The 19,650-nt window shown below is 38.7% G+C and overlaps 3 protein-coding genes across 7 annotated transcripts; 1 reads left to right on the top strand and 2 right to left on the bottom strand.

The window, feature by feature from the left end:
• The first annotated feature begins 236 nt into the window (after positions 1-236).
• LOC147867841 (uncharacterized) lies at positions 237-2,089 on the top strand. The gene has a single exon (XM_087315665.1). It carries the CDS (start codon positions 374-376, stop codon positions 1,436-1,438), a length of 1,065 nt encoding a protein of 354 aa, XP_087171791.1. The 5' UTR covers positions 237-373; the 3' UTR covers positions 1,439-2,089.
• Positions 2,090-8,896: 6,807 nt separating this feature from the next.
• LOC147867840 (uncharacterized) lies at positions 8,897-15,236 on the bottom strand. Of its 2 annotated transcripts, none has more exons than XM_087315662.1 (3): positions 15,092-15,236; positions 10,608-10,808; positions 8,897-8,983 (listed from the first exon to the last, which is right to left on the bottom strand). In XM_087315662.1, exons 1-3 carry the CDS (start codon positions 15,200-15,202, stop codon positions 8,930-8,932), a joined length of 366 nt encoding a protein of 121 aa, XP_087171788.1. In that variant the 5' UTR covers positions 15,203-15,236; the 3' UTR covers positions 8,897-8,929. The 2 variants fall into 2 exon arrangements, with proteins under 2 accessions (XP_087171788.1, XP_087171789.1); XM_087315663.1 differs by lacking the exon at positions 8,897-8,983 and adding an exon at positions 9,790-10,506 and having other exon boundaries at positions 15,092-15,235.
• Positions 15,237-16,424: 1,188 nt separating this feature from the next.
• On the bottom strand, positions 16,425-19,365 carry LOC147867839 (5-formyltetrahydrofolate cyclo-ligase-like protein COG0212). 4 transcript variants are annotated; one of them, XM_087315659.1, is made up of 6 exons: positions 18,909-19,360; positions 18,113-18,203; positions 17,804-18,030; positions 17,473-17,548; positions 17,236-17,380; positions 16,425-17,154 (listed from the first exon to the last, which is right to left on the bottom strand). In XM_087315659.1, exons 1-6 carry the CDS (start codon positions 19,242-19,244, stop codon positions 17,064-17,066), a joined length of 966 nt encoding a protein of 321 aa, XP_087171785.1. In that variant the 5' UTR covers positions 19,245-19,360; the 3' UTR covers positions 16,425-17,063. The 4 variants fall into 4 exon arrangements, with proteins under 4 accessions (XP_087171785.1, XP_087171784.1, XP_087171786.1 ...); XM_087315658.1 differs by having other exon boundaries at positions 17,255-17,380; positions 18,909-19,342; XM_087315660.1 differs by having other exon boundaries at positions 17,255-17,380; positions 18,113-18,207; positions 18,909-19,215.
• Between the last annotated feature and the right edge of the window lie 285 nt (positions 19,366-19,650).

Below are 19,650 nucleotides of genomic sequence, written 5' to 3'. Positions count from 1 at the left end.
CTCTCTCTAGTTTTAGAGTGTTTAATCCTCTGTTTTCTTTTGGCCTTAGAACATATAAGCTATTTATTATATACACAACCCTATAATCACTCTCCCTTCTTCCATTAATCCTCCTCCTTCCCCCCTGTTTCTATCTAGCTTCATCTTCCGTCCCTGTCTGTCCATCAGCGCCAATAAGTAATACTTAACAGAGACAATACATAGGTAGCGAGGGAGGAAGGGCCAAAACAGTGAACACAACACAGGCAGATAGAGAGAGAGAGAGAGAGAGAGGAAGACAGATAGAGAAAAGGGTAGAAACAGAGGAAGAGAGAGAGATTCATAGGCTGAGGGGAATGCTGCAGCATATAATCATCACAGCCGCAATTTCAACATGGCAGGACACCATCCAGGACTCTTAGGGTTGCCGCTCTCTTCATCCAGCCATCACGGCGGCGGCGGAGGCGGCGGAGGCGGAGGGAACAACAACCACAGCACTAACATTCATTCTCATCACCATCACCAGCAGCACCAGCAGCAGCAACAACAACAACAGCATCACCACCAGCAGCACCTCCACAACCTAGTTCACTCTAACGCTGCCGCTGCCGCCGCCGCCGCGGGCCAGCATTCAGACGACGACACAAGCGGGAATAGCGGCGGTGGAAACAATACCAACGCGGACCCCAACAACCTCGCCCTCACCACCACCGGCGGCGGCGATGACGCCCCTCGCCGGCCCCGCGGCCGACCCCCGGGATCCAAGAACAAACCCAAGCCCCCCATCATCATCACCCGCGACTCCCCCAACGCCCTGCGCGCCCACGTCCTGGAGATCGCTAGCGGCTGCGACGTGGGCGACACCATCTCCACATACGCGCGCCGGCGGCAGCGCGGCGTCTGCATCCTCAGCGGCACCGGCACAGTCACCAACGTCACGCTGCGCCAGCCGGCGGCCCCCGGCGCGACGGTGATGCTGCAGGGGCGCTTCGAGATACTCTCCTTGTCCGGCTCCTTCCTGCCGCCGCCGGCCCCGCCGGGGGCCACTGGCCTCACCATCTATTTGGCGGGCGGGCAAGGGCAGGTCGTGGGCGGGAGCGTGGTGGGCGCGCTGCTGGCGTCGGGTCCCGTCATCGTAATGGCCGCCTCCTTCCTCACCGCCACCTACGAACGGCTGCCGCTGGATGACGACGATGCGGGCGGAGGCGGCGGCATGGGAGGGCAATCGGGCGGCGGCGGCGGCGGCATGGGCGTGGGCGTGGGCGTGGGTAACAACAGCAACGTGAACCAAATGGCCGGCTCTGTCGTCGACCCTTCTACAATGTCGCTCTACAACAACGTCCCGCCCAACCTTTTGGCCGGCAACCTCGGCCAAATGCAGCCGTCGGATATGTACGGCGGCTGGGCACCACCCGGCGGTGGCGGCGGCGGCGGCGGACGATCTGGTGCTCCTTACTAAACCCTAATGTCTCATCATTGTTGGCACAATCATCACCACCATAATCACCATCACCACAATCACCATCACCATCATCATCAATCATCATCATCCCATGGCCCTCCTCATCAATCATCAATCATCAATCATCATGTCAAGCAGGAGTTAGTACCTACCATTCAGAAGAATATCCTTCAGGAAAAGACCCCCTCCGACCCCCTCCTTCAAATATCTCAAAATAATGAAGAACCAGGGAAAGGAAAAAATCCATCTTTTTTTGGCAAGTCTCTCACACAAAGCTTCATGATGATTCAGATGATGTTTTAATGTTTGTTGTGGGGTTCTTGTTTTTTCCTATTTTTTCTTCCTTTTGTTAAAATTTCTTCTTCTTCTTCTTCTTCTCTCTCTCTCTCTCTCTTTACCTTTCCATCTCCTTGTACTGTACTTTTGAGTTAGTTTCCTAGGACTTTTCCAAATGGAGATCTAGAATTGATACCCAAGAAAAAAGATAGAAAAAAAGAAAAAAAAAAAAGACAATATATCTAACAATTCAATTTGTATTAAAAACAGAAGAAGAAGAAGTAGAAGAAGCTGCCTAAGTTAGGGTTTCCTAGAAACTTGTTTTTGAAGGACCTTGTAAGTGTGCTTTTCTACCAGTTGCTTTTAAAGTTTCATCACTTCATTAATGGAAGAGCAAAGAAGGTGGTATAATTATAATGCAAAGGAAGACAAATGAAAATTCAGAATAATAGGAAGAGAAGAAATAAGGGGAGGGGGGCATGCATTTAATGTTAAGAACCTTGGTTTTTGTACATTTGAACAGTCTTCCATAACTATGGTCTCCACTTGCCACTAGCTTTAACTTTATAGCATCCTACTCCACACATATACATACACACATTCTCCATGCTAGATTGTTCCACCAATGGATCCTGTGTTCAACCCTTAGGGTATCCCCAATCCTTCATTTGTCTCTCTAGAGTCTCTCCCATTGTCTTATTATTAACTCCTCTACATAGGCCAACATTCAATTAACATCCGAATTGGTCTTGACAAGGAAGAGATTCACGTGTTTACTTGTCCTTCTACTAGCCATTTGCTATATTGGGTCTCTAACACGTGCATTACAATCTTCATTACTGTTATAACCTTGTAGATTGATGGAGACTTATTGTTATAACCTTGTAGTTGTACATGGAGACTATTACATGAGCTTATTAATATAACACCCAGATAGTTGAGTTGAAATGATGGAACTATATACTTGACCATATAATTGTGGGTGGGATGCATACTTTTAACAAAATTCATGTACCTGACTGACTAGGTATTTGGTGATATAGTGATAAATGATGTTAATACAGATGAATAATATAGAAGTAAGTTCTCTCAGGCTCTTATATATTTCATGTTTAATAACATACATGAATGCCAAGTTGGAGCTAAGTAGACTACCTATTGTTGTGTACACAATTCGATCAATTGGATGTAAAAGGTTTACCATTTGCTTGGGATCTTGGAAAACCGTATTGGAAGGTGTGGGTGCAAGATCACATAAAATATGTGCCTTTCTTTCAATATTTTGTGAAGATTGATAGGAAAATATTAGGTGCTAGATCATGGAAAGAACCTTTTGGTTGTCCTCACTAAGTTTCGCATAGATTGTACAACCATTGTGAATCATTTAGAAGCTTGATAATGTTGATTAAGTTCATAGTTTACTATTTATTCTCAGTACATGCTCAATAGCTCCTAATTAGTACTGTTCTCTACATAATCTAATGAAGTCTTCATACAAGGTATGTACATATTGATCGTGATATTGTAGCCCTGGTTGAATAGTTGTGTCAACACTTCAATAAAATAGTGTGATCATGTTAGTTTATTTGAAGTGAGCAAATGCAAAATTGTCACTTCTCACAAGCTCATTTACTCCATCCTTGTTGAAGCCTAGGTATGACAACAAGGGATCAAGCTATCACCTTACCAAAGTCATTAGATATACGGTTACTATAAGAGGGCAAGAATATCATAGCGTTCCTTAGAAATTCTCAAAATCATCTATACTAATATGAAACTTTAATTGGACTACATTTGAAGCTCTTTTATATAGAGGGTGCTACTTAATGGAGAATTTGGACATGTAGTACTAATTGCCAAATAAATGAATTGGAGTTTGAGCATTTTTGGGGTTTTTTAAATACATAATGTGCCAATCCAACAAGGTATTAGAAAACTTGAGGAATAACCTACTTAATTGAGTGATTGTCATGATCTCAAGCTTGCTTGTTCCATAACCTATGGAGTCCTAATGAAAAAGAAAGTGCATGCCTTGTGGTACGAAAAAAAACCATACACTACCCCTTGTGTATGCATTTTCACACCATTGTTGACATGTGTAGAGATAGAGCAACATTCTTAGGATTAATAACAAGAGTTGATCTCTTAGCAGAAATCATAACAACAAGTAATACTAAGTGCAACTCATTTATATGATCCCACAATATAAAGTCGTGTCGAATTATCAATGCCTTCACTCCAAAGAATCAATGTAAGTAGCGAAAGGAAGGCTATGCCCCCCCCCCCCCCCTTGGATGACATAGAAAATATCATAAATACCACTCATATACATATGGGATAATGCCACTTTCATCATTTCAAAATTAACCTTGATAAAACACTAGACACACTAGAGGAGATTTTTCTTAAGCCTAGACCTTAGCCTAGAGGGGCAAAGTGAAATGTGCAAAGCCAAATGAAAAGTTCATTTAGATTTAGCAAAGGAATGCTACTTATTATTAGATATTCAAATGCATCAATTATAATGCAACCTAATTAGAGATGCCTATCAAGGAAACTAGTTAGCTATGATGCATACTTATTGTGCAAAATAATTAAGTATGGTAGACCTAATTAGATTTTCATCTAACCCAATTAGCACAAAGCAATTAATTAGGAGGCAACCTAATTTAACCCAGGGTATATGTAAGATATATTTTCTCAATATACAAGAGATATTTATGATATCTTGCCTAAAACAAATGGCAAGAAGGGCAATCATATGACAGAACCCAATGAATAGTTTGCTGCAAAGTAGGAAATATATTGTAACTCTAGCACGTGAGTTCAAGGGAAGGCATCATTCAAATTCCCAAGCTAGCTTTGATATGCATTTTGTTAACTATTGCGCCAAACAATTTGACAAAGAGAAACTGTAATGGAGTAGATAGAGATGTATTAGTAGTGCAGGGAAGTCCCATAACAACTGAGAAAATGATTTAAATGGAACTTTATGTCACATAATGCTCCTAATTTTTGGAAATCAGTGGCTAGGAATGAAGAACTAAACATACAACATTCTAAAGTTGCTATGACACATGATTAAGTTACGAGGGGTAACTAGCACTTCTTCACACTTACTGAAGTGCTTTGTCCACACTTATTAACTACATCATCTTAATATTCTTTTTCATATTTTACTTCCATCTTTTATATAGTAACTGTTCACATTATTCTAGCTTTATCTATTTCCAAATCCCTGCATTGTCCCCACTCCGAATGCTCTGGAAGTGGCTTCTTAATCCGCCCAAGGCCTACCATCTTCATATAAAAGAGATTAGCATAATTGTCTGCTTATAAAGACAATTTTCTTCCAACTTGATCTCCTTCTCAACCTAAGTTAGTTCTCTTATATGATCACATAGCATGGAATCTCCATATGCTACTTAGTTCCTAAACCCTAAACCAAATTATTTGTGACAGCAATGCATTTGGTTGTCATATGTTATATATATATTTCTACCAGAGATCCCACTTAGGGTTGGTATCCTGATTTCCCATAGAAGCTTTCTAATCCATACTCCTTTGGCATCCAACATAACATGCCATCTTGTACTCTCCTTCACTAGAGGACATTGAGAGAGGAAGCTCAAGTACGTATCGCAACGGTTCAGTTTCGGCTTAACTGGCTTGGTAGTTTTCAAAATTGAACCAAACCGGTTCCTAAACCGAGGAACTGGTTTGGACAAACCGTTTCGCCTTAACCAGTTTGGTTCGGCTTCAGCCTTGCCAAACCGAGTTCAAACCGGTTTACGAAGCTCAAGCCTGAGCCGAACCGTCAAACCATTTAAGACAGTTTGACGGCTCGGATTAGGCTGGAACCGAGCCATTGCTGACTCCTAGTAAGGTAGGCCTTTCTGGACGTCCAGTAGAGAAATATTCTGAACCCTGGGGAGAATGAACTAAATCTGATTATGGCAGACCTTTTGTCCTCTGGATGTCCCACCAATCTAAATCATAGTATCACGCAAGCTTTTCTCTCTTGACCAAAATTGATGTCAAATCAAACCCTGCTCTTCAGGTACATAATTAGAATATAGATCACATCTTACCAATGACTCTGCTCTATAAACTTTACCAACACTCCCACTACACATATTGGGTCTAGTCTTGAGATATGGCAACATCAAATTCATATGAGCCACCATTGATGTGAAAGCTGATCCACAACCTTCCATGCCTTATGCTTTATTTAGTCCAAGCAACTCGTCGGTGAAAGACATAGGAAATGGCGATCGGTGTTTTACTCCAATTTAAGTTAGTATTGTTCCATAACTAATTTCTCGACAATTTCAATGATAAGTTGAAAGTATTGGATTTAGCCCTCCTTAGTATTAAGAATTTGTGTGGAAGGCAAAATGCTTAGCCATTAAACTAGGGATTTCATTCAATAGGTGAATAAAAATGAATCATTAAAATAAAAATAAGACTCTAGTTGCCCAAAACTTTTCTAGTTTCTATACCTCAACTTAGTACCTCAAGTATCTCCTTGTCTCTTTCACATACCTCTAAATGTGGCTTAAAAGTGCATGAAATCAAGATTCGTCATCTTCAACTCAAAAATCAACACTCACCTGAAATGACCAATTTCAACGTCATTGGTGCCCATGAGAACCAATGAACGTTCCATATAAAACATTGGTAGCATTAACTTATCATTGTCAATTTTGATCAAAAGGCATGATCCACAAGACATCTCCTAAATATGTCAATTGTGAGGACTTATATTCCATTAGCACCTTTTACTAGGCCCTATGTTATAGGCATAACCTTAGAGACCAATTGTAAAGCTAATGCCAACGGTTTACACTTAGGATAATTGGGAAACTAGTTACCCTAGGGCTTGTAAGGATAAAGCTATAAGGATCCACTATACATGGGAACAAGTGGTGGTTTGGGAGCTAATTGAGTTTGAGCTACCACATCTTGACTCATTGTCAAGACACTCTATTGGTGAGACAAAGCTCTCTTTTGGATCCGTTCATCTCAATTTCCAAGGTATAATGTGAGGTAACATGTAGTGGTAGAGTTAAGAAAGAGGATAGTGAAACCAATATTGATTTAACTTTTAAGGGAAGTACAATTAGTAGTATGTAGGGTTCATAAATGATCTTTATTCCACAAAGACTAATTGGCAACAACCATAGATCTATGTGAAGAAAATTTATGACTAACTAGATGAATTTGGAGTTTTAAAATATTCTTTCAACATCAATATGTAGAGATGATCAGTTTCCTCTCTTCATCTTATCCTTGAGACACCAACGGTATTTTATGGTTGTCTCTATTCCTTTGCTCGAGAGTAGCGGATGTGGTTAAGTACCCTTACACCATTCCTCCTTTCTTAATCTTAACATTCATTGCTTACCATGAGTAATTTGATTCGCAATACCGTTGGTGCCCACAAACCTTTCCATAATTGTAAGAAGGTTCATCTTGATGATCAACCAAGTAGTTTATCAAAGCCTTCCTAAAATATTATCCATCCAAAAATATGGAATTGACATCCATGTAGAATATAGTTTATTCCATTTGGTATCGTCTCGAAAAAATGTAAAGTTGTGGACATTATCAAGAATACTAAACAAAAAACAAAGATTCCTCGCTACTACTTAGATGGTAAAAGTTTTGTCAAGAACATGAAGCATGGGAGGTAGTTCATATATACAACTCCAATATGTCCAACTCTACCCCAAACTTCACCAACCAACCTCAACAATGGTCAATATCTTGTCCAAGGAAAAAAAATTGGTCTAAATTGTCTATAACGAGTTGTTGTAATTAGATTTATACTATATTTCATGATACATTATTGATCGTGCTACAAAGTTTTTGAGATATATAGTACTCATAGAATGGTTTGAGGTAAGTATTCTGTGAAACTTTCTCAAATGCATGGACAAGATATTTGCTCGAAAATGAAGGATCATGATGTATCAAATCAAAGTATGGTATCAAAGAATTTCATGACAAATTAAGAAATTTAAACAATAATGAATGGGTAAATGTTAATAATTTGCATGAATTTAATTTATAATTTTAGTTAATGTTGATGTGTCATTTATATCACCTTTATGATTTGTGTTTATTTTAGTTGATTGGAGATCATAGTGATATAAGCCAAGACCTTTCTATGACAGATAAGAGAATTAAAAGGGTGAAACATGTCCTGAGTAAGTTTCATGATATAATAGAGCACGTTCAAGAACTTAATAATGATGTAGCATATAATGATCATGCATACATTATTGAAGGGAGTTCGCTGTGGAGGATGAGAATGATGTGTGTGTGTGTGTGTGTGTGTGTGTGTGTGTGTGTGTGTGTGTGTGTGTGGGGGGGGGGGGGGGGGGGGGGGGGTGTTATTGCCAAAAACAACGCTAGATTGAGAAAGGAAAATATAGACAAGGAATTTATTATAGAAAATAAGAACAAGAAATACAAGATTATGTAGAAGACTAACATTGAACTAGGATGGATCAACATTAACCAAATCATCCCTATAATATAGAGTACTTCTAGTTTTATGTATGGTTGTCACTTGGTGATCACACATAGCTATCAAACCACAATGTGATTCAATAATTAGTGTAGAATATCATAATGATGTGGTGTTCATGTATAAGAATAGATGTAAAGGTTAAAGTTTAATAGTCTACTAATAAGTTCCACATGTCCTAGTGCCTGAATAATTGGTTTATCAAGATACCGACAAAATGAAATATTTATACAAAAGCTTAGCCATTAGAAAGACTACAATGGGTTCCCAACATCAATCATTTGGCATTAACAAGGTAATTTAAGTTGTCACCTGATCTTGGAGTTTAAAGTAACATTGATCACCTCAAATTTAGGTCCATCAACAACTAGAACAAGATGTAGAGGTGGTGGCACTAGAACTAGAATGGGATTAGAAGCATGGGGTTCCAACAATGAGACGTGAAACATATATGTATATGCATAAGTGAATTAAGAACATTTTTAACCACTAATGGATATGGGTGGCAAGCAACATCTAGGGGGATTGCCACAAGATTTTGCCATAATGGAACAAACATTTTACATGTAAGCACTTCAATTTATATTGCACACCTAATAATAGTACGAGAAGCTCAGAGAAAACAAACTTTCATTCATTACTATAGTTATCAATACAACATTGATACTATACATTGGTCAAGATGATACAACCACCAAAATTGATGAACATTGGAAGTGGGAAGAACCATTCTTTTTAGTAGTGCATGCAAAAAATAACCATGAGATTAGGAGTAGATCAAATTATATCCATACAAAGTATTTGATTTCAATATTAAATGAAGGCATTATGATCAACAGAAAATTCTAATATACACCGTTGTTTCTCTTTAATGTCTCAAATAACCTGAAGTCTTTGTCATTTCCTATATGACCTCAGTCAACCAGAAATATCATTTCCAAAGTTGACAACGGCATTTGGCAAATAACAAAACCATAAGGACAATAACTAGGGAAATCATGAAAAACATTTTGGACATATCTATATTTCTTCACATAAATAAATCGTCTATAATGATTCTATCATTGTAACATTCATTGGCTTCATTATTTGCTGAGGGTGATGTGATATATATCATCCGCAATCATCCTAAAGGTTAATGTCCCATCAATACCTTAGGAAGTCTACACAGTCACTTAGTCTATGACTTTCTATATACAACTTACAATTGGAGAGGCAAGAACCTCATTCACATTTAGAGTAAATCATTAAACACTTCTTAACTTCTTGTTCACATAGCTGAGGCATATATTGTATGAAATTTGCAGCCTCAAACACAATTATACCCTTGTTTCAAATGCATTGGGTATCAAGTCCTTGTCGCATACATTTTTGTTCCTATTAGCATACTCTATATCATCTTTTATACTGGAAAATTCAGGAAATTGTCAATCACAATTATCCATTTGGATACTTAGGCTTCTACTAGTTGTAACCATTATTGAGGAAATCAAGCAAAAAGCAAGGCTTAGGAGTAGCATGATGATCGTCGAGAGAATAAAGCAAGGCTCCAAAATCAAGCATAAAGCAAATTGTAACATTAAATGCTACAAAGCTAAAGCTAGCTGCAGAAAGGCATGCCCAAAAACATTAAGTTTCTTTTAATGTTTGACAGACTTATCCACCTTCCAACTGCTTTTCATATAAAAGGAAAATTGTTTTAAACACTTGGACATGCATGTGCAGAATTGCCGTGTACGTTTCGGACATCTCTTCTGTCCCACACTACTATTATTGCCATATGAAGATTCCAGCAAAAATTCGTTCACCTTATATGAAGAATTTTCTTCACTATTTTGTTACTACATCACATTTGAAAAAGTTTAAGACGTAAAGAAAGATCTTGAAATCAAAATTTCCAAGTTTCCAAAAACAAATAAGGCTGACCTTAAACTCTAAGCTCCAAGAAAAATAACTAGATTGATGGATTTTGGGAACATAAGTATCATCTTACTCTAAAACCCCTCTATTAAAAACAACTCAAGCTTTATATACAAGCCTTCCAAGAGTATCAGTATCTAGGTATCCCACACTATTTCTTTTATCCAACATTTTTGCTCAGATGGTAACTTTCTGCCCTAGGAACAAATCTATCAAGTGAATCATAGCGAGTTAAATATATGTGCATAGAAGAAGAGCTCTTTGAATCTTGCTTCAGCTTTAGCTATTGATGCATGACATGCATGCAACATAGATGGCCGAAACATGGATCTTGCTGCATGATGTAGAAAGTGAAGTGAAGTACGATGGATTTAGTAAGCAAACAAAAGCAATTAAATCAATAAATACGAGATTATGGCACCTGTACACACATACCTTGGCATCTTGAAAGCGTAAATAGATGCGATTCTTTGGAATATCAAGTTTTTCCTCGAGAATTTCTGATATTGCACAACATAATGTTGCATTTTGCTCTGGTCCAAGACCCCCGATGGATACAAGCTCACCCCAAGCTGCTCGCTCCTCCCCAGCATTGTAGTGCACAGCAACATTGTCCTCCAACAACACCATCACGGACTATATAAGGGAAGCAAATCTCTCTCTCTCTCTCTCTCTCTCTCTCTCAACAATTTCTCCAAATGCAAGAGAAAGCGCATGCATGTGCTAAATTTTGGGGAATTTAAAGGGGAAACTCGTTAAAAGTTATGGTGACTTAACTCTTCTTGACTTGCCTATGCATTGTCAGAATTTATATGAGCTATCTCTTGCCGAAAAGATGACACGTGTTATGGTTTTCTTTCACATATGTCTCCCTTATTTACAATGAAGATATATGCATAGGACTTAAAAAATTGGCCTCTCGAAAGGCAAGTGATCTTCAACGAATAAAGGTTGAAATGCTCAAATGGACGGGAAATGAAGCACATGCATGGATAAGCAATCTGTTTAATCATGCCTTGCAACATAGACTTCAAGAAAGCTTATTATTGCTTCGTAGACTTCAAGAAAGCTTTTGATATGATACCTCGTGGGCATCTTTGAAGGCAAATGGAAGTAATTGAGGTACCAAGTGAATATATGTTTGCAATCTCCCCAATATATGAGAAGGTTATATGTTTTGTGCATATGAGCGATAAACTTTCAGAATTTTTCAATAGCACTATTGGTGTTAAGCAAGGATGCCCACTCTTACCGACTCTATTTGGTCTATGCATTGATGAATTGGCAGAAATGGTTGCCAAGTTTGTAAAGGAAGAAGGTTTTGAAAAAGTTGTAATTAGGAATGTTGCCACATCACATCGACTTCCTAGAATTGAATGAGAAGCAAGCAAAAAGATCTAAAAAACACATAAAGCAAAAGTTTGTGTTTCGGTTGGATGCAAGATATGAAAAAGTGGTTTAGTAGATGGGATGCAACACATTTGTTTCATGATGCATCACTAGATTCCTTTGTAAATGAGACCTTTTTGCAGTGCCAATGTATCATGACATAGGAAAAATGTGGAGGCTCACGCTTCACACATTATACTACACATGTTGCACCTAACTACAAAACCATATTCTTCGAGAACGGGAAAACCGTACACATCAATACATGTTAGAGCCCATCCCGTTGTCTGCCATTCGAACCATTGCTTCCATGTGACTTAGCTCACATGCATTGCGATGTGAGACGGGGTGTTGGGGCACAAGTGATGAGAGTGGTCGACTATGCACACTTTGCCCTAAACAACTTTGAGAGTCTGAGTATCACACTTTGATATTTTTGGTCTCATAGGTCATATTTGACCTCCGAAAATGACAATATAATCAATCAATCAATCAATCTCAATCTCAATCTCAATCTCAATCTCAATCTCAATCTATCTCTCTCTCTCTCTCTCTCTCTCTCTCTCTCTCTCTCTCTCTCTCTCTCTCTCTCTCTCTTCGTAATTAGCTTACCCTAGTGGTAAGTCGATAACACTACAAGGGCTATATCTTGGGTTCGAAACCCAATTTCCTCACTTCTCTATTATGTACTTCATATATATCTCTATTTCACTAGATGCCACTGTGGAATGTAGGGGTTGAACCCATGACCACTTGGTCTCCATTGGGCAACCTTACCACCTGAGCTACATCCATCTGGGCTCTCTCTCTCTCTCTCTCTCTCTCTCTAGTTCGAGAGTCTGAGTATCACACTTTGATACAATGCTCTGCCTTTGATCATATTCGACCATGCTTTCCACATCTCTCTGATCAAGCCCAATCCTTGCATGAATTTCTCTCACAACCACGATGGGCACTCTCGATTGCAACATTCATTGGTAAAGTTCTTGAACATCGAGAGTCGCTACTCACCTTCACACATATCACGTGAAATGTAATATTTTTGGTCTCATAGGTCATATTTGACTTCCGAAGACAATAATATAATCTATCTATCTATCTAGCTATCCCCCCACCCCCTTTATATGCTCTGCATATAGTGCAATTGTTGGAAGCTGTGATAATATATTAAGAGGGGATGATGACTTGAGTGTCACACTAAAGAGAACTCTTCGAAGATTGAGTTTATATGTGTATCCCTTTTTCACACATCAAGACTTGGTGCTTCAAAGTATGAATATTCCTTCTTAGGAAGGAGACACACATCAAGAAAAACTTTTGTAGGTCCCATGGGTCAATTTTGGCCTTTCTATAGACACTAAAAATATCTATCTATTTGACTAAAAATGCCAGAACACATCCAACCACATCTTATTCCCCCCAAGAGCCTTGGTTCTCAGAAAGCCTTAACAGTTCTTTGAACTTACTCATACAAGTTAGGCGCTGAGATAGCATCATGGCAGCAACACCCAAGTATGAAGATATGCAATGTGTGCAATGGAAACGTAATGGAGGATGAATATCACTTGCTTCTCACATGCTCAGCATATAAGGTAATTCACAAGAAGTATGATGACTTGTTTGATGGACATGATAATTTAAATGTCATGCTCAAATCTCCACCAAGTAGGGTGATTGTATTTGTGTGCATTATTCTCACAGAGAGTTTTTACTAAGAGTAATAACCCCCATCTTAGGAAGGAGCCACATACAAGATGATATGTTATTTGATCCCATGAGTCAAAATTAGCCTCCTTGTGGATTTTAAACAATCTATTCTATTTTCTCTCACCAAACTACAAAACCATCTTCTTCTCTAGATGAGGAAACCGTGCTCATTAATACATACTAGAGCCCATCCCTTTGTCCGCCATTCACACCATTGCTTCAATTCGACTTAGTAGGGCATTGGGGGTACAAGTGAGGCGACTCATTGACTTTGCATATTTTGCACTAAAAAAGTGTTTAATTCAATTCACACCATTGCTTCAATTCGACTTAGCAAGGCATTGGGATACAAGTGAGATAACTCATTGACTTTGCATATCACATTTCGACACAATGCATTGAATTTGATCATATTTGAATTTGTTTTCCACACATTGTCAATCCAGTCCACTACTACACGCAATGCTCTCATCATCACAATGTGCACTCTAGGTTGCAACATTTATCAATAAATTTCTTTCAGATCAGGAGTCATTACTCAATACCACACCTAATATGTACAAATAATTCAATTTTAGTCCTAAATGTCATATTTGACCTTCAAGGATGATGATAAAATCTATCTATCTCATTCTCTGCACTTCATGCTTGTAAACCATCTCCAAAACCATTCCATCACAATTATTAAGATCGTCATCATAAAAAAGCTTTAGAAAATGTAGAGCTTTTATTTTGATTTAGTATGCATGACATGAATTCACCCATATTTATAATCATGATTAGTCTCATAGGCCAATTTTGGCCCTAGTGGATGCCTCCTTCTCATGTGTATGTGTGTGTGGAACAATTATACATGGATTGAAAACCATGACCGACATGTTCCATAATGCACAGGGAAGTTTTGACTACGAACAGGTAATGAGAAGCAGGAAAAGCTTCAAAATAGCTATACTTCATCATACTCCGAAATGCTAAAACAGACTGGCCCTATGGCTAAAGAATGGATGGATGCATTGCTAAATTGGGCAATAGCATAAGGTATTCTTCAAAATTGGCAAATAAATGGATTGGAAAGTTATTCAAAGGAAGGAATAGAAATTAGCTCAACAACTATCGCACGATTATGGTGGGATATTGTATGGTAAACCTTCTAGGCAATACTACTCAACATCAACCCCACATATAGCTATTATTGTAATACATACACACGCACATTTTTTTCATGCTACATACATAAGACACAAATACCTACATACACACACATTTTTTATCAATATATACATATATACACGCATACCTCATTTGCAATACATACTTAGACAGGCATACCCACATACATATATATACATACACATAAAAACACTTATAGCATTCTCCTGTGTCTTGTGTTTGTGTTGATAAACCAAACAATGCAGTAACATAGCCTCTCTCTCTCTCTCTCTCTCTCTCAAACTCATAAAATTGACACAAACCCAAGTTTGACCTTTGCCATGATCTCAGCCATGGACATTCAAAACCCTCCCTCCCTCCTAACTCATAAATTTGAGAGAGCCCAAAGTTTGATCCTGGCCATGGGTTTAGCCCCGAAAACTTCTTTTGGTCTCCATAGGCGTTGCCCAAAAACATCTCTTTCAAGTCATAAACCTGAGTTAAAGCCAGGTTGGAACCTCTCTATGGGTTCGGCCCGTATTCAAAGATACCATACTTGGGTCTCTCGTGAGCGTTCAAAAATCTCTATCTTCTAATAGTATCCTCTCTCTCTCTCTCTCTCTCTCTCTCTCTCTCTCTCTCTCTCTCTCTCTCTCTCTCTCTCTTCACCATACCTGTTGTGGTTTGGAGAGGATGGTAGCCACAGAGGAGGACGTTTGTTGAAGGATGTGGGAAGTGAGGAGAGCATCCACACGAACATTGGTACGCAGGCAGAGCATTGGCATTCCCCCTCCCCCCAACAACAACAAATAAAGTAAAACCTTCTGTTTTTTATTTCCACAAATACTTCTCTGCTTCGTTTGCCTCTTTCACTTGCCCTCTATGTGCGCAATCTATCTTGACTTGACTTCACTTGACCGACTCTTCTTTTCTCGCGCATTTACATATATATATCTTCACTTCACTTCACTTGACTGACTTTTCTTTTCCTTGGCTCGACGTGACGTGACTCGCCAAAAATGATTTAACTTACCGTGTGCCCATTATATAATATATTACTCTAGGGAAGCTCCCTCCCAATACTTTGCTTTTCCATGAAGCCTTCGACTCTCATTTTCTTCATTGCCCATTCCATGCACTAGCAAGTAAGTAGTCCATGTTCAATATGTTGATGGGTGGATGTGAGTAGTGTCAAAATGTCTCCTAGTTTCCGCATTCTCCATTATAAGCAATGACATGGACATTGTTCCTGTATAAATAGTTGATTGGTGGAGATAAATCATAGATTGAACCCTTCGTTGTCCATCTAAAGCTCTCTGATAAGTAGATGGGAACACCATTGAAGCCTTTCCATATTTTCCATTGGAAGCAATGATATGGTCAATGTTTCTATATAAATGATTAGTAATGATAAGCAATGTTGAAGTCTTATTTAAACAACGACACCCAACTTTGTTGTATGTATGATGACAAAATGTGAGTAGTGATGGAGGCTTTCATAGTTTCTAATTTGTCCATTCAACACATTGACATGGTGTTGTTAGTGCAAGTGACGTCTAGAATTCCCCTCCTTCCTTCTTGACCATTTAAAGCAATGCCAACCTTAGTGTCAAGGAAAAGGTGCACCATTCACTAAAATATCATTCAATTCTCATAAATTGTTTATTGGGAATGTTTATTGAGGTGACAAAAGTACAAGTAAATTTATCTATTTATTTACGTATGTTGAACTCCTATAAAATTTGTAGCATTACCCAATGTAGTTTTTCTACATATTCAACGAGGAAGATGGCTCATGGCTCATTGCCAATGTTCTTGTAGCAATTAAGCTTGCTAGTAGTTGGTTCGTGAGACCAGCAATCAATTATAGAACATTGCCTATAGTAAAGTGGATCCAAGTTATGCAACAAAACTAAACTTATGTTGCCAAAGTATAAACAGTTGTAGTTAATCCAATCGATCAAAAGCAAACTCAAGTAAGAGCCAAACAATCAACTCAATACAGGCTAAGAATTAATGTACAAACTCGTTATTATTAATCAAACAAAGGACACGAAAGTTGTATATATCATACATTGATCCATAGCTCTCATCCGATTGTCAATTAGAGATAAATTCATGACAAATAAGACATAAATGCTTCATCTCTTGAGGTTTCTACTAGATTAATTATTATAGCCTTCCCCATGTGAAGGAGATGGAACCAGTTGACACAATGCATGGGATTAAATAGGCAGCTAGAATAGATACTTTTAGAACTATGAAATACAGGAATCTCAAGAATGTGCAACCATTGTTTTACCCCGTAGAAACAAATAATCAGCTGGTACTTGAAGAAAAAACTCTTTTCCAAAATCTTCCTTGTTTGCCAGGATTGGGCTTTTGAATCATTCTATATACTTCCAACATGGTTCACTGAAGCATTGGCAGAGCAGTGGGAAGCTCAACTCCCACCTCCCTTGGTTGATGCAAATTTACTCCCCCATCAAGAGAAAAACGAAACATACTTCCTCTTGTATGGATGTAACTTCTTCTTTCCTCTTATCTCTTTTCAAAACACATAACTACGACTTGCAACCTTTGTTCCATGTTTGGTTCCTTTCAGCAAGAGGAGGAAGTTCTTCAGAGAGCCCAATCGGAAGCTTTTCACCTGTTTCTAGCTCGATTTGCTGCTTTAAATCTTGCAAAACTTGTATTTGAGCCAACTTTTGAGGTGAAAGAAGATCCCAATATATGCCTACCAAAATCCCCACACATCATGGATTTACATCCAACCCTTATCAAATACTTTTGATGAATTACAAAAAAACCAACATACAATTGTATCAGCCAGAAACCTTGTGGTTTTCGAATTTTAGTGCCAGTATAAATTACTTGAGTTGGAGTGCAAATTACATCCACAGGCACATCATGAACCCGCAATTTTGATGCCGGAATGTCATTGACCAGCTGTTTGTCATGAACTAAACAAGAGATTTATAAATAAAAAATATCATAAATTATAATGATGGTTCAAAGGATCTGATCTCATAAACCAGGAAAATTGTTGCCTTACTTGTGGTGACCACTAGTGTGGAGTCATCAATGGCACCCATGTATCTTAAAATTGCATACTCCAATTCAGCAAACCCCTACATGGTAAATTTTTCAATGGACAACACTCAACTCAATGGCGTTTCACTTTAATCATATCAAATGACATCTCATTATAAGTTTCCAATAGCACCTTTGCATAATGTGAGTCGTGTAACTAAATAAGAGTGCAAAAATTTTAACCACAAGACATCTCTGCATTTTTCTTATTTCTCCAAATATCCTTGGGCAGACTATAGTCTTAAAATAAAAGAGTCACTCTTAGTGCTAATAATTATAATCCAAGCACACACCTCTCCCTTGCCAAGTCGTGCGCCAGTGATTGGATCTACCGCAACTGACCCGATGACAATCAAATCAACTTTTAGCTTAGCATCTGTTCCAATAGGTTTCCCATATTTGGCAGCCCCAGCGGTGGTGCAAGCCTCTGCAAAGACACTTTTGGTGAGAGAAGCAGCATCTAGCTCTGAGAAGAACCCAGTTCTCAATCTTGGTTGTGGCACCAATAATTTCTTATTCCCTGTAGGAACATCACAGATTTCACTAAAAAAATTGCAATTGTACCATTATGCTTTTAGAACATCGAATGTAGGAAGATGTACCAGATAAAGTAAGATAACGCACTTGCTTCTGAGGAGAATCCGGATTGACCTTGATGCACTTGGCAGATACAAATTCTGGAAGGCTAGCTAACTTGCTTAAAAATGAAATAAATTTGTGTAAATCAAATGCACTAAATTTAGTAAAGTATTATTATGCTTGATATTTCTCAAATTTGTGAACAGTTTAACTTAAAACAACAGAAAGAGTGAGCTAGATGTGACGCTGATCCACCTGCTGTGGAAAATGTTGGGATGCAATGGTTTGCTTATGATTCTCACACATTAATTTGGACAGTGTGTTTTCATGCAGTGTACGCACTTGTATACATACGTATGTGTACGTATGTATACATATATATAATAAAAACATTTGTTCCGTCACACCGAAAATTATACACCATACCCCATAAGTGCTAAGCCAGAATCAGATTATTGCTCAAACTTTCTCGTGATTAAATCAACACGCTAAGCAATTCAAGATGGGTTATTCCTCCAAAATCATGTCTAGACATGCTCAGCTAAAGAAACTTCCAGTTAAAAAAACAAGAAAAAGGTGATTCTAACTTGATCTTTTCTGCAAAGTCATGTCTACACTCTGTGGTCGGAAAGACTTCTGAATTACACAAGATTGATCTTAATGCGAGAACAGATGCAAACAGCGTAGAATAAAGCTAAAAGTGTTCTCCGTTTTACATTTATATGCTTAGCCAGGAAAGTGGTTGTTCACCTACAGCAACAAATTCAAAAGAGCCGAAAGAAGAAAGGAGGTCTTGAGTCTCGGCGAGAATTTAATTACCTTTGATGCTGCCATAGGTGCCCCAACGAAATTTGGGATGCGATGGTGGACAGGGCGAGGGTAAGAAGCCACGTTATCTCGTTCAAGAATATCCCATATCCGCTTTCGAATAGACCATTTCCAAATCCCCCGTCCCTCTCCGTCGCCATTTCCATTTCCGTCTCCGTCTCCATCGCTGACAATGGGGTCTGTTCCCTTCTCCCTCTTTATCTTCTCTGTTTCGTGTTCGGTGCAGAGACGAGACAAGCAGATGCGAGGGTATGCAAGAAAAGAAGCCATGGCGCGCTTCTTCTGCAGACTCCACATCGTCGTGCTGGTGTTGAAGAGAAACGCCATAGCCACGCCCGAGGTTTTGGATATTTACAGTGAATACCCCTAAAAAGGTCTGTCTGTGTTCGAGGGGTTATTCTGGTCATTTTTATTGCCATGTTTCAATCCTCCTCCTCCTTCTTCTTCTTCTTCTTCTTCTTCTTCTTCTTCTGCATCTCCTTGTGCCATGGCAGTCTCTGGTACCTCAGAATCCAAACAAAATAAATGGTAATAAAAAATCACCGAATCACCCCCGCCCAATGTTATCTCCTTCTTTACTCGAAACATTGGTCCACAATTTATGTACCATCGTATCACCAGTGTTTGAGAAACGTCATGTTTGTTATCACTATTCGGCTCGTATCTAAAAAAGGAACGCCCTTTTGTCTCTTTTTAGCTTTCGTGGTTGAAGTTCTCGGGATAGCTTGTAAGC

This window comes from Azolla caroliniana, unplaced genomic scaffold, assembly GCF_043228905.1.
Source record: "Azolla caroliniana isolate FFs.n. ecotype wild unplaced genomic scaffold, voAzoCaro1.0.p SCAF_2, whole genome shotgun sequence".
NCBI lineage: Eukaryota > Viridiplantae > Streptophyta > Polypodiopsida > Salviniales > Salviniaceae > Azolla > Azolla caroliniana.
Note: the sequence above shows the minus strand (reverse complement) of the source record. Positions and strands in the feature narration are given on the sequence as shown.